Raw genomic sequence first — 12,098 nt, forward strand, 5'->3', positions numbered from 1 at the left:
TGTTTGGTGTTTGGTTGAGCTATGAATTTGTTCTTTTGTGTATACTACTACTAATTTTTGTGTATATCGTTTAAAAGTTTTGGGTTAGTAAGCTGTTGTTTTTGAAAGAAGTCTAAATTAGAGATGAAACAGTCAAGTTCCTGAATGATAATGTCGTTTTTACAGCTTCAGATATGTATATTATGTTTCATTTAGGTCACACGGTCTTAAAACTATCATTCAGAGCAGCTTTACTATTTCAATAATTGGCCTAAAGGAAGTCATGTTTTACTGTGTTAAATGACACTTTCCCATCCATAGAGAAACTTGACCAAATTGACTCAAGAGCACCGTGAGCTGCAGGAGCGACTAAAGGAGGAGAGGAATCAGAAAGAGCAATTTAAAAACACCAAGAATGAGATTGAAGATGAGAGGAGGCTGCTGGACCGGACTATGGAGAAACTGCAACGGGAGGTGAGAAAGACCAGAGTGATATGATGCTTTTTTTTAATCATGTCCTAATAAGCTTATTACTAAGTTTAGTAAGATATCTTGCTTTTAGTACATGCTTTCAAATTCACTGAGGAGCACAACCTGAGCTGGTTAACTAGCGTGATTTGAGACACAGAAACCTGGGCTGAAGCTGATAAATGTCTGAAGAATTGGCAAGTCCCCCCCCCCAACCCAGTTCTACTGGTTTTTCAATATCTGTTTCTATCTGTATAGATGAATGAGATAGTGGAGGCGTCTCAGAGCTCGACTCAGGAGCTGCAGGAGCAGATAGACATGTACAAGGAGAAGAACCGGAGGGAAATGGCAGAGCTGCAGAAACAGCTGCGAGAAGGAGGACTGGAGCTGGAGAAATCACGTCTTACCGCCAAGACCCTTCAGGAGGAGGTGGGTGGAGGAGGGCCGTTATATCAACAAAATTTAAAAAAAATTGCCAACTTGAAGCCAAGTCTAAAAACAAAAGAACCAGCTGGTCTGAGCTGCAACTGCTTTATTATGGCCCACTCACACCAAGAACAATAACTATAAAACTGTAACCATAACTATGTTAGCATCCACATCAACCCACAATAACATTCTGTTTATTAAGCACACGCTGCAGTTATTTTGTCTGCCGCTTTAATTGTTTGCGCTCTTTAAAGTTCTGATTGGTTATCACTATATTTATTGTTTATCAGCTTGAAACGAAAAAGTTCTGAAAGTGATTCCAACAATAGTTTCTCTGTGCTGTTATCAATTGTAAAATCATTACAGGTGTGGACTTCCCTATTCTCATAGAGTTAGAATGATTTTGAAAATTTTTTTGAATTATCTTTATAGTTATCATCCTTGGTATGAATGGGTGTGTACCCTTTGATACTTAGTGCTACAAAACACGTAAATGTGTCCAAAACTGTGGAATTACAATGATAACTGTCCAAAAAAGTTCCATTATGCAGTTTGTTTAACTTGGAATACAGATAGGAAAATCACATTTTATTGGTAGTATCATCTGAGGTAAACATTTGAAAGTGAAACACAGAGAAGCCCTTATTCTCAGAGTTGATGCATTATTTATCAAACAGCACAAAAAATCTTGTAAATATGGGAAGTGTGTCTAGCCAAAGTGAAGCTTGCATTTCTTAAAAATTATGTACTACGTGTTTCTGAAGAAGCATAACAGTTGGCTAGAGATATATTTGTTAATGTAAACTCCGCCAAATGCCGTGTTAAACATTATTTGCATAACTTCTATGTTATTCAGTTGATCTCTTTCTCTATGGAGATGAATATCAGCATTTCAGCTCTCTCAGTGTTAAATAAACCTCTGGAATGTTCCTCATTGCCATTAATCATCGGCCGACATTCTTTTGGCAGATCAGATTTTTCAATCACTTCAGCTCTTATTCGCAGTCCCCTTCCAACGCTTTAGTTTATATACTCAGCAGCCCCAAGTGGGACTAACCTTTGACCTCTGCTGTTATGTGCTTTAACCCTTGTCAGTACTGTGGCATTTGAAGAATGTTATTGTTTGATATGGGAATCAGGCATTATTGGTCAGTCCTGTGGAATAGTGGGGACGGGACCCATCCCCCCCAATCTCATTTACACTTTATGAGCTGAGAATGAGGGTGTAATCTGGCCCACTTTTAGCACTCACTGACTGACTGTAATTCTGCACTGCTTCCTGTGAAATATCTGTTCATGAGCGGATAAGGGAACAGAGTGTCAGGAAGAAAGATACGAAGAAAAACAAACAGTTAAAAGAAGAAAAGGGAGAGAGGAGTGAGACATCCTCCGCTGCGCAGCTGTGTGTGAAGGAGAGAAGGATGCTGTGTTCCTGTGGGGTCTGAGCGATGACCTACTGACTCCTCATCCTCCCAGAATTCCATCTTACACATGTTCTCCTCTCTGACACACTCTCCTCATACAGATCATGACCTCACTCACACAGCTGTTTCCTCTGGAGCGATACACCTCTTCTGCTCTCTTCTATTAAACCAAATCACACCCATTAAAACGTGCTCTATGCTTCTTACATGCAGTACACACATTAACACATTTTATCCTTCTTTCCTGAATATCTGTTACACAATCTCCTCTTTAAAATTACACGTAAAACTCAAAATCATTTGTTCGTGTTGAAGAGTACATATGTTTAGGAGTTACTCTTGGCAAAGGCAGCATCTTGTGGCCGAAAATGTAACTGCAGGAACAGGACAGCAAAATGTTGAAGTCATGTTCAAGAAAGAGATTCATTTCACACATGTAGCACAGCAAGAATATCATAGGACAAATTTAATGGTATTGATGTTTAGAGGGACAAAATTCAATGGCAGATGTTTTTTTTAAATCATACATATAGTATCTTTTCATAATTTTATCACACCGCTTGTCCACTGTAGGGTTGCAGGATATATAAAATATTATATATTATAACTCCCTCATCACTTACACTATGGTTCAAAAGTTTGGGGTCAGTAATATATATATATTATCTTCTACTTCTATAAATTAGTGCTTTTATTCAGCAAGGATGCATTAAATTGAAAAGCTGACATTAAATACATTTACTGTTACAGAAGATTTCTATTTCAAATAAACATTGTTCTTTTAAACCTTCGTTTCATCAAAAAATCCCAGAAAAAAAAAGTTATGTGGCTTCCACAAAAATATTAAGCAGCACAACTGTTTTCAGCATTGCTACTTAAGCAGCAAGTCAGCATATCAGAATGATTTATTAAGGATGATGTGACACTGAAAACTGGAGTAATGGCTGCTGAAAATACAGCTTTACTGTCACAGGAATAAATTACATTTTAAAATATAGAAAACGGTTACTTGTAATATTGTAATATTTCATAATATTCATTTTGTTTTTTTGTCAAATAAATGCAGCCTTGGTGAGCATAAGAGAGTGCTTGTAAAAATCTTAGCCTTTTCAACCCTATTTTTGAACATTAATCTTGTTACAGCTTCTGTATGTTAGTTGGCCAATTTAATTATGCTTTTAGATACCAATAAGAGTATTGTATACATTTTTACTAAATCAAAATCCACTACAGAATTCTTTATGTTTTCTCCTAAAATCAGTTCTGAAAATGTGAAAAATCTTTCTTCTTAGGCCTGTTCACAGCCATCCGACTGGATGTAAAAGTGTTAGTCTCAGAGATTAGAATGTGACGGAGTTTGTGTGTTTCAGATGGAATGTGTGCAGGAGGATCTGCGGCAGTGTCAGAAAGACAGAGATGAAGCGCTGCAGAGAGTGAAGGACCTGGAGCAGAAGGTTTCTGAACTAGAGGTTGAGACTGAGACCAAAGCCCATTCAAACGACAAAACCAGACAAGTCAAGCTCTTGGAGGTGCAGCACGAATAGAGACATGTCTTCTTTTTATTGAACTATTGACTACATTATAATGTGAATTTGTTATAATGTGCAAAGTGTTTTTATCTATCAACAGGACCGTCTGTCTGCAGTACAGATGGAGCTGGAGGAGGAGAGACAGAATGGAGACTTGCTGCTGGAGAGAATAGACAGGGGAAGAGAACAGGTGAGATCCTTCTGACCCGCTCACATTTTGTTATTAATATTTTACCGTTATCAATAGTGAAATCATTAAAACCATGAAAGAACGCATATGGAAATATGGGAATTATGTAGTGAACAAAACTATCTTATATTTTAGATTCTTTAAAGTTTAGATTACAGGTCATATCCCAGATGTCTTTCTTCAAGTGGTGCATCCTGGGATGCTTTTTAAATAATATTGAAGAAGTTCACATGTATATGTACCTTTTCCTCATCTCGCCCAGCTCATCCATTTAAATGGTTCAAATATTAGTTTGTTATAAAATTGCATACATAATTTATTTGTCTAACAAACTAATGTAAAATATTTAATAAGCCTTTTGTTTAAAAGGTTTTTAAGATCATGCAAATCATTGTCGCATTTCTCCATGCTTTTGACTTGTATGCATATGAGATGATGCTAAAAAGCTGGTGACTTTATTGTACTGTCTACAGGATTTCTTATATTTACATTTAAAATGAACTGAAGAAATTTACAATTTTCAAATCATGTCTGTGCCGCTTAAAATTTCGTGTTTTTAAGATGTCCTTCTCCATGAGTACTTTTACAAGCCACACACACTTTTTCAATCCTGATGAAATTCAAATGTTGGGTTCTTCTTTGAAAAGTTGCACTTGAGATTCAGAGTTAATTCACACCAGAGCAAGAGAAAGATGAAGAGTGAGAGAGAGTGCTTGCATAATTGTTCTCTTTGGCAGCCTGCCTCTTGGTGAAAGAGTGCCTGTCCAAATTTCAGGCATCAAGAAAGAGCCTTCTCTAAAGCTCCACTTCGGCCAAAATATGCAAAATAGTCGGCCAGTGGCAAAGCTTACTCAGCTACCCTGCATTTTAGCGAAACATCTAGAATCGCTGGAGAGAATTCTTCCTTCCAGAATGACAATCCCAGTGAAGGGAACATTTTGCAAACTTAGGAACCAATGAAACATGTTTCCTGAGAAACAAGGTCTGGTTTCTACAATGTCAATGACTTGAAGTGTTGGTACATTGCTTTTTATGGAAGCAAGACAAACTTTTGTGTGCAGAAGTTTATTTTTTGAATCAAGCCATTTTAGGATCATGCATCATTTGTTTGGACTTATGACCTTTTAAAACTTTCTTCACATGTAGCCCAATTTTTTCCCTTTGTTTATTGTTTGGTCCGACTGCACCTGACGCACCACATTTAGACCCCTTAAAAAGTGACAAATCTAGATCAGGGCTGAAGATGTGATTAATAGATTAATAAGGAGTGGAGCGTATGAGCTTTTTTTAATTGTCTGGAAATAGAGAATCGAGGCGAATAAAATGACACAATAGTGTTACACTAGGGCTGAGGTGAGTTTCCGTGGAAACAGTAGAGGGCTCTGTGGAGTGACAGAAGTGGGGGGTGGTGTCAGGATGGGCACACCTGCGTCCATGGCAGCAGGTGCATGAGCGCCTGTCTAAATGAGAGTAATCTCCCGCTCTTTGCTCACATGCTCTCTCTTTCTCTCTCTGTCTGTATCGCTCTCGTGCTTTGATTAGTTTCAGTGTGTTTTCTGCTCTGCTGACGCTGCGCCCTGCAGGGGAGAGCGGCACATGCGGCCCATCCCTCATCCCTGAGCCCCGCTGTCACACGCTAATTGGCATAAAATATCATCCACTCTTAGTGCCTGGCAGCAGACGAAAAGAGCCATCTTCTTTCTATCGAAGGCTATTTCTTCTTTTCAGTTTTTATCCCTTCTTCTATATCTGTCTTCACTGCCACTGTCTTAGGCAAGTTCTTTCTATAACATCTTTTGTGCATTTCATGCTTTGAAAGACTGATGTCCATGAGGAATATTTTTGGTTTGGAGAAATTATAGAAAAATGTTAACATTTAATTTTTTTACTAATGAAAAAAGAGAGTAAATATCTACATATTGATGTTATTGCTCCAGGTCTTATATAACTATCATGTTTCGAAATTTAAATTTGAGAAAAAAATCCTTTAGAAATGTAAAACTACATACAATACTGTAATTTTTTGAAAGAAATTAATACTTTGATTCAGCAAGGTTGCATTAAATTGACCAAAAGTGACTGTAAAGACATTTATGATGTTAATTAAAATAAATCCTGAGAAATTCCATTGTTTTAGGGAACTAGACATGGTCACCCTCTATCCCCCATAATATTTGCAGTGGTTATTGAACCTCTAGCCATTTTGCTGAGGTCAACCTCAGATATCCAGGGTATATCAAGAGGGGACAGAGACCACAAACTTTTGCTCTGTACAGATGACCTGCTTCTATTTATCGCAGATCCTCATAACTCTCTCCCTCATGATATGACTGTACTCGAGTGTTTCAGACGCATTTTGGGGTATAAACTCAACCTCTCTTAAGAGTGAATTATTTCCTATAAATCAAAAAAATATCTCTGAGCTTGGATATCCCTTAAAAAATGGTCCAAGCTCCCCATTTCATTGATTGGTAGGAACAAAAATTTAATTAAAATGAATACGCTCCCTAAATTTTTATAAACTATACCGATTTACATTTGGAAGTCTTTTTTTTTGCTCATTTAAATAAGATAAGATAAATAAGATGTCTTATCTTTGGAAAAAGAAAAACCCTATGGATCAACTTTTTCCTGATGACCCAGAAAGGAACCAGCTCTGGCTTATATACAAAACTTGTATCATTATTATCCACTTCTGTAACTGCACAAAGAGATTCCTGGCAACTGGACCTTAATATCTGCCTGATGGACGAGGAATGGAACGAGGCTATATAGATTGAATTCATGGATCTTCTATTTGTGCTAGACACAGCCTTATTCAATTTGAAGTGGTACATAGATGTTTCCCTCTGTTGACCCCACCTGTACAAGATGTAAGCAGTCCCCTGCTACATTAGCCCAGATGTTTTGGCTATGTCCTAGTCTGTCTGTTTTTTGGTCACACATAGTTTTTAAATTATTCTAGAATATTTTGTAAAGATGTCTTTGCTAATCCTTTAACTGCCATTTTTGGTACTGTGTGTGAAAACACTTTGTCATAAAGTGAATTGGACTGTATTGCCTTTACTTGATTTTGATTAATTGGAAACAGTAATTTCCCCCTTCTTTTAAACAATGTTACAATTACTGAGTTTGGAAAAAATTAGACTTAATTTAAGGAGCTCCGGTTCTAAGTTCACGTCATGTGGCATCCTTTCATAAATTATCTTCAAAACCAATTAGATATAAGTTGATAAACTGATGCTGATGTCAGGTTTTGCTTGTGATGTTATTTTCTCTCTCTCTTTTTTTTCTTTATATGTTCACAATGTAAAAGCACAATGTCTGTATGAATGCTGTGTTGTTCGTTTTGTTCAAATGGGAAGAGATGTTATTGACTGTTATTTAAATAAATATGGGGAAAACAATTTCCACAAAAAAATATTAACGGGATACTCCACCCCAAAATGAAAATTTGTCATTAATCACTTACCCCCATGTCGTTCCAAACCCGTAAAAGCTTGGTTCGTTTTCGGAACACAATTTAAGATATTTTGGATGAAAACTGGGAGGCTTGTGACTGTCCCATAGACTGCCAAGTAACTTACACCGTCAAGGTCCAGAAAAGTATGAAAGACATGGTCAGAATAGTCCATCTGCCATCAGTGGTTCAACCGTAACGTTATGAAGCGACGGGAACACTTTTTTTACACGAAGAAAACAAAAATAACGACTTTATTCAACAATTCCTTTGTCAACAGTCTCCTCTGTGTCACACCATATCACCGTATGCGGTGTATGCTCTTCTGTATCAGCCGCGCCACAAGGATGCACTGTTTTTTTTTTTTCAAATCAAAGCTAAATACACGTAGAAATAGATTTTTTAAAAGTTTAAAAAAAATTACAAATTATCATCAAATGAATAATGATATTATGGGCTTTTAGGGCTCCTTTTAGCAATGGTGTGAAGCAAGATCGAGAAGTCTACACATACTGGCATGTTTTTAGTTAGGGAGGAGTGTTTTGTTGTTGTTGGTGTGTTGCGTTAAGGTTTGTGTCGCTGTGTTTGTGTGACAGTTGGAGCAGATGAGGAATGAGCTGATGCAGGAAAGAGCCAGCAGACAGGATGTGGAGTGTGACAAGATGTCCCTGGAGAGACAGGTAAAAAACAAATGCGTCTGACTCTGATCGATGCCTTAAACCAACCATCCTCTGCTCCTATAGCTCCTGACCTCTCAACCTAGCAAAACTCTTCACCTGTAACTTCCTTTATATGTATATAATTATACATTCCTTTTCCTTTTGTGTGTCAAGAATAAGGATCTAAAGAGCAGGATTGTGTATCTGGAGGGATCTCACAAGCCTAGTAAAGAGGGATTGGTGCCCCAGCTGGAGAACCGTATACAGGAACTGGAGGAAAGACTGGAAGCAGAGGAGAGGTAAATGAGAAGACGAATGCATTTAGTGTATCCTAAACATCATAACATTGGATTTTTGTAAAATGTCTGGTATTAAAAAAGTAATTTAATACAGGGAACGTGGTAACCTGCAGCTGGCGAATCGTCGACTAGAGCGCAAAGTGAAGGAAATGATGATGCAAGTGGATGAAGAGCATCATTCAATGCAGGATCAGAAAGATCAGGTCAGTAAACATTCCTCCTCAGAGAGGGAAACAACATTTTGGAAATAATATTTAATGGGTCCTTTTAGGTACTGTATGTGCAACAATGTTGAGTTGTGATGTGTAGTCCTTATCTGATGTGCTGCTGTATGTGTGTAGCTGAACCTGCGTCTGAAGGCTCTGAAGAGGCAGATGGATGAGGCGGAGGAGGAGATCGACCGACTGGAACACAACAAGAAGAAACTGCAGAGAGACCTGGAGGAGCAGCAGGAGGCCAACGAACAACTCCAGAGTCAGCTCAAAGCACTGCGCAGTGAGATGAGGTAACCATTCCAACGCTACTGAGATAAATGCCATCTTGTATTCCTCAACTGTTAAATGTAAATGCATTACTGCTGTTTTAGGTTCAAATCTGAGCACCGTGATGTCAGAAAATATTTCATTACCACTGATGGAATGACGTCTCACAGTATATGCAGTTTAAATCAAACTACACTGTTCATCTCTCTGTCCAAGTATAGATCACACAATGTGTAATTGAATATTTTAAGGGTTAAATACATGTTACACATAATGCAGAAGCCAACTGTAGTCTGATGAGCATGTATACATGCTGGACGAAGCTGAGCTACAGTTGTATTATATCTGTAAATCAGATTTCAAACAGGTTCAAAAAAATTTTATACTACTGGTCAAAAGTTTGGAATAATTAATTGTTTTAATGATTTTGAAAGAAGTCTCTTATGCTCAGCAATGCTGCATTTATTTGATCAAAAATACAAGAATATTGTGGAATATTATTACAACTTAATATGTTTTCTATATGTTTTAAAATGTAATTAATTCCTGTGTTCCTGTGTAAAGCTGAATTTTCATCATTTGTTATAACTCCAGTCTTCAGTGTCACATGATCCTCAAGAAACATTTATTAGCAGTGTTGAAAACAGTTCGCTGCTTAATATTTTTGTCTTCTTTCAGAAGCATTAAAACTTTTGACCAGTACTGTATATTACTCATTGAAAATCAGCTCTTGAATATTTTTTTGTTATACATTTACACAGTGGTCAGGCTTGTGTAGTATATTGTGTAATTATACTCACATTCCTCAATCTGACTAAAAATGCCCAATTTTTTGTTACTCCACAACGTAAGAACAACTCGGCACCAGTCCTGAATGCCGATGATGATGACGACGAAGATGATGACATCAGCACTGATGGTGAGACCTACTTCAGTTCTTCATCCGGCTACAAACGCTCCAGCAGTCAGGACGCCATCATCTCCAAATTCTCTCATTGAAAACGCTACTGGAAGCTGGAAAGGAGTTATAAAGAAAGATGCAAAGATTTGTGCTCTCAGTTATAAACTCTTTGCCACAATTTCATGTAATCATAAGCCTAATCCCACTGCCTTTTCCCATGATGATATATTTTTGCTAGGGTTTTGTACAAGTAATCTTTCATGTGTTCAGCCCTATTTATACTGTATAGCACTGTATATCTGCGTAAAATACAGTGTTTGTCATTTGCATTTTCTTTTTCTTTCTTTTCTTTTTTCTTTACTGTTAAACATTTTAATTCTCCAGTTCCACACTGACATAAACAGCCTTTAAATTATGCAAACATTTGTTATTTAACTATCCGGAATGTGAAGGACTGACAGATCTGAAGGCCAATCAGACAACACATATTAAGGGAAGTATGTATGAGGGAATTTTTATATATGAAAACATACAGTTACAGCCAACTTTTTTATAGTTAATGAACAAGCAGTTTTAATATTTTTTTTCTATTCGTATGAAGCTGCTTTCACTTCTGTAAATGTTCGGTTCATTTTTTTACCATTGTTCCAGACAGCACCTTGAAAATGTACAGCGATGCTCTGTTACAACTGGCTACACCAATCTGTCGACCTGAAATATGTTACATTTATGTTTCCAGGATTTTTCACTCCTTTCTGAAACAAAACAGTGTTATGGATAAACCATATGAGCCTGTTGTATTTTACATAAATATAAAAAACATTTATAACTGGTTTCATTGTACCTTTTTGCTACTCATGGTATGTTGCCCTGTACCTGCACAAATGTGTGTGCCTGTTGTTTCAGAGTTGGAAAAGAAAAGATGTCCTTTTTCCTTATGCAAGCCTTATATATTACTGTTTTGACAATCACCCTTTGAGAACACTGATGATTTGCTCTGTATGTTGAAGTGAACTCTTTGTCTGGTGCTTAAATGTAGTTTAAAGAAACAAAAGCTATTATTAGTCAGTGTGTTTTTTAAGGTTCAAAAATTAAACCTACCTCTACCTCTCTGTACACAGCTACATTAAAAAAAAAAGAAAAAAAAAAAGAAATAAACTCCACAGTTAATCCCATGATGATCATTGTTTATTTTATATTCCTTGCTTTTCTTATTTCTTATTATAATTTAAAATATATTGGAAGTAATAATTCATCATCAGTAGTGTCAGTAATGTGTATTTAATGAGTTTCTGTCCCTGGGTATTTTGACATTTCTCTAGTCCAGTTGTTCTCAACCAGGAGGGTCTTGCAGTCAAAAGGTTGAGAAGAACCACTGTTTAAGTCTAGATCCTGATCTTATTGTGCTGAGGAGAAGAAGCCCCGAGACCCATTGTAAATACTTTAGCTGTTGTCTTGAGATCTGGTCTGCATTGTTGCAGCACAAAACAAACTAACCTCCTGATGTGAGGAGCATCTCAGCCTGCTGTGCAGAGATTCTTGGCACAACCTTCTCATCAGGGTGGGGCTGACATGGGGACTATCCTGAAGATCCAAGATTCCTGAAATTCCAAACCCACTACACACACAAACACACACACACACAGAGAGAGAGAGACAGACAGTGGTTTGGTGATCAAAACAGTATCTTTCATAGGCTATGGCAAGGCATTCTTATTTTAGTCCCGAATATTTTAAACAAGTTGCTTTATCAACATTGCGATGTGGCGATTTACTACTGCCCTCTTCTGGTCATTGAGAAGTACTGCAGGGTTAAACAGCTAAACGTCACAATACAGACGTTCACAATGACTTAACATTATACATTAACCTTCTGAAACAAACCAATAATGCTGAAAACACGTTTTAAAAGCAATGGGATTTTTATAACTGTTTTTTTTTTTTTAATTAATTATTATTATTATTTTGCAAGTAGCGAATGATGTAAATAATGTGACTGTGGTAACACCTCTTCATATTATATATATATATATATATATATATATATATATATATATATATATATATATATATATATATAATAAACAATTATAATGACACCATCGGGTAGTCAGTCAACTTTACAAAATACATACCTGCATCATTAGTCACAGATTGTATGCCTTTTGAAATTCTAATAAAAACGTGATTTGTGCTTTTTCAGAAAACTCACTGCCATTATATTGTGTTGTGAGGGCGGTGTTTTAAAAGGTTAAAAGTCCAGTCACTTTGGATATAT

The 12,098-nt window shown here is 36.8% G+C and overlaps 1 protein-coding gene across 2 annotated transcripts in view; it reads left to right on the forward strand.

The window, feature by feature from the left end:
* Positions 1-11,011, forward strand: part of LOC109049660 (cingulin-like protein 1) — a 29,330-nt gene extending 18,319 nt beyond the window's left edge. The window contains exons 11-20 of one of the 2 annotated variants that reach the window (XM_042760737.1): positions 301-453; positions 706-876; positions 3,671-3,829; positions 3,930-4,019; positions 8,076-8,159; positions 8,313-8,437; positions 8,532-8,640; positions 8,779-8,943; positions 9,766-9,927; positions 9,958-11,011. In XM_042760737.1, the coding sequence (XP_042616671.1) occupies positions 301-453; positions 706-876; positions 3,671-3,829; positions 3,930-4,019; positions 8,076-8,159; positions 8,313-8,437; positions 8,532-8,640; positions 8,779-8,943; positions 9,766-9,918 (1,209 nt within the window). In that variant the 3' untranslated portion in view covers positions 9,919-9,927; positions 9,958-11,011. Of the gene's footprint in view, positions 1-300; positions 454-705; positions 877-3,670; positions 3,830-3,929; positions 4,020-8,075; positions 8,160-8,312; positions 8,438-8,531; positions 8,641-8,778; positions 8,944-9,765 lie in introns of both variants that reach the window. The other variant, XM_042760736.1, reaches the window with a different exon arrangement.
* Positions 11,012-12,098: the final 1,087 nt, after the last annotated feature.

Source organism: Cyprinus carpio, chromosome A7, assembly GCF_018340385.1.
Source record: "Cyprinus carpio isolate SPL01 chromosome A7, ASM1834038v1, whole genome shotgun sequence".
Classification (NCBI taxonomy): domain Eukaryota; kingdom Metazoa; phylum Chordata; class Actinopteri; order Cypriniformes; family Cyprinidae; genus Cyprinus; species Cyprinus carpio.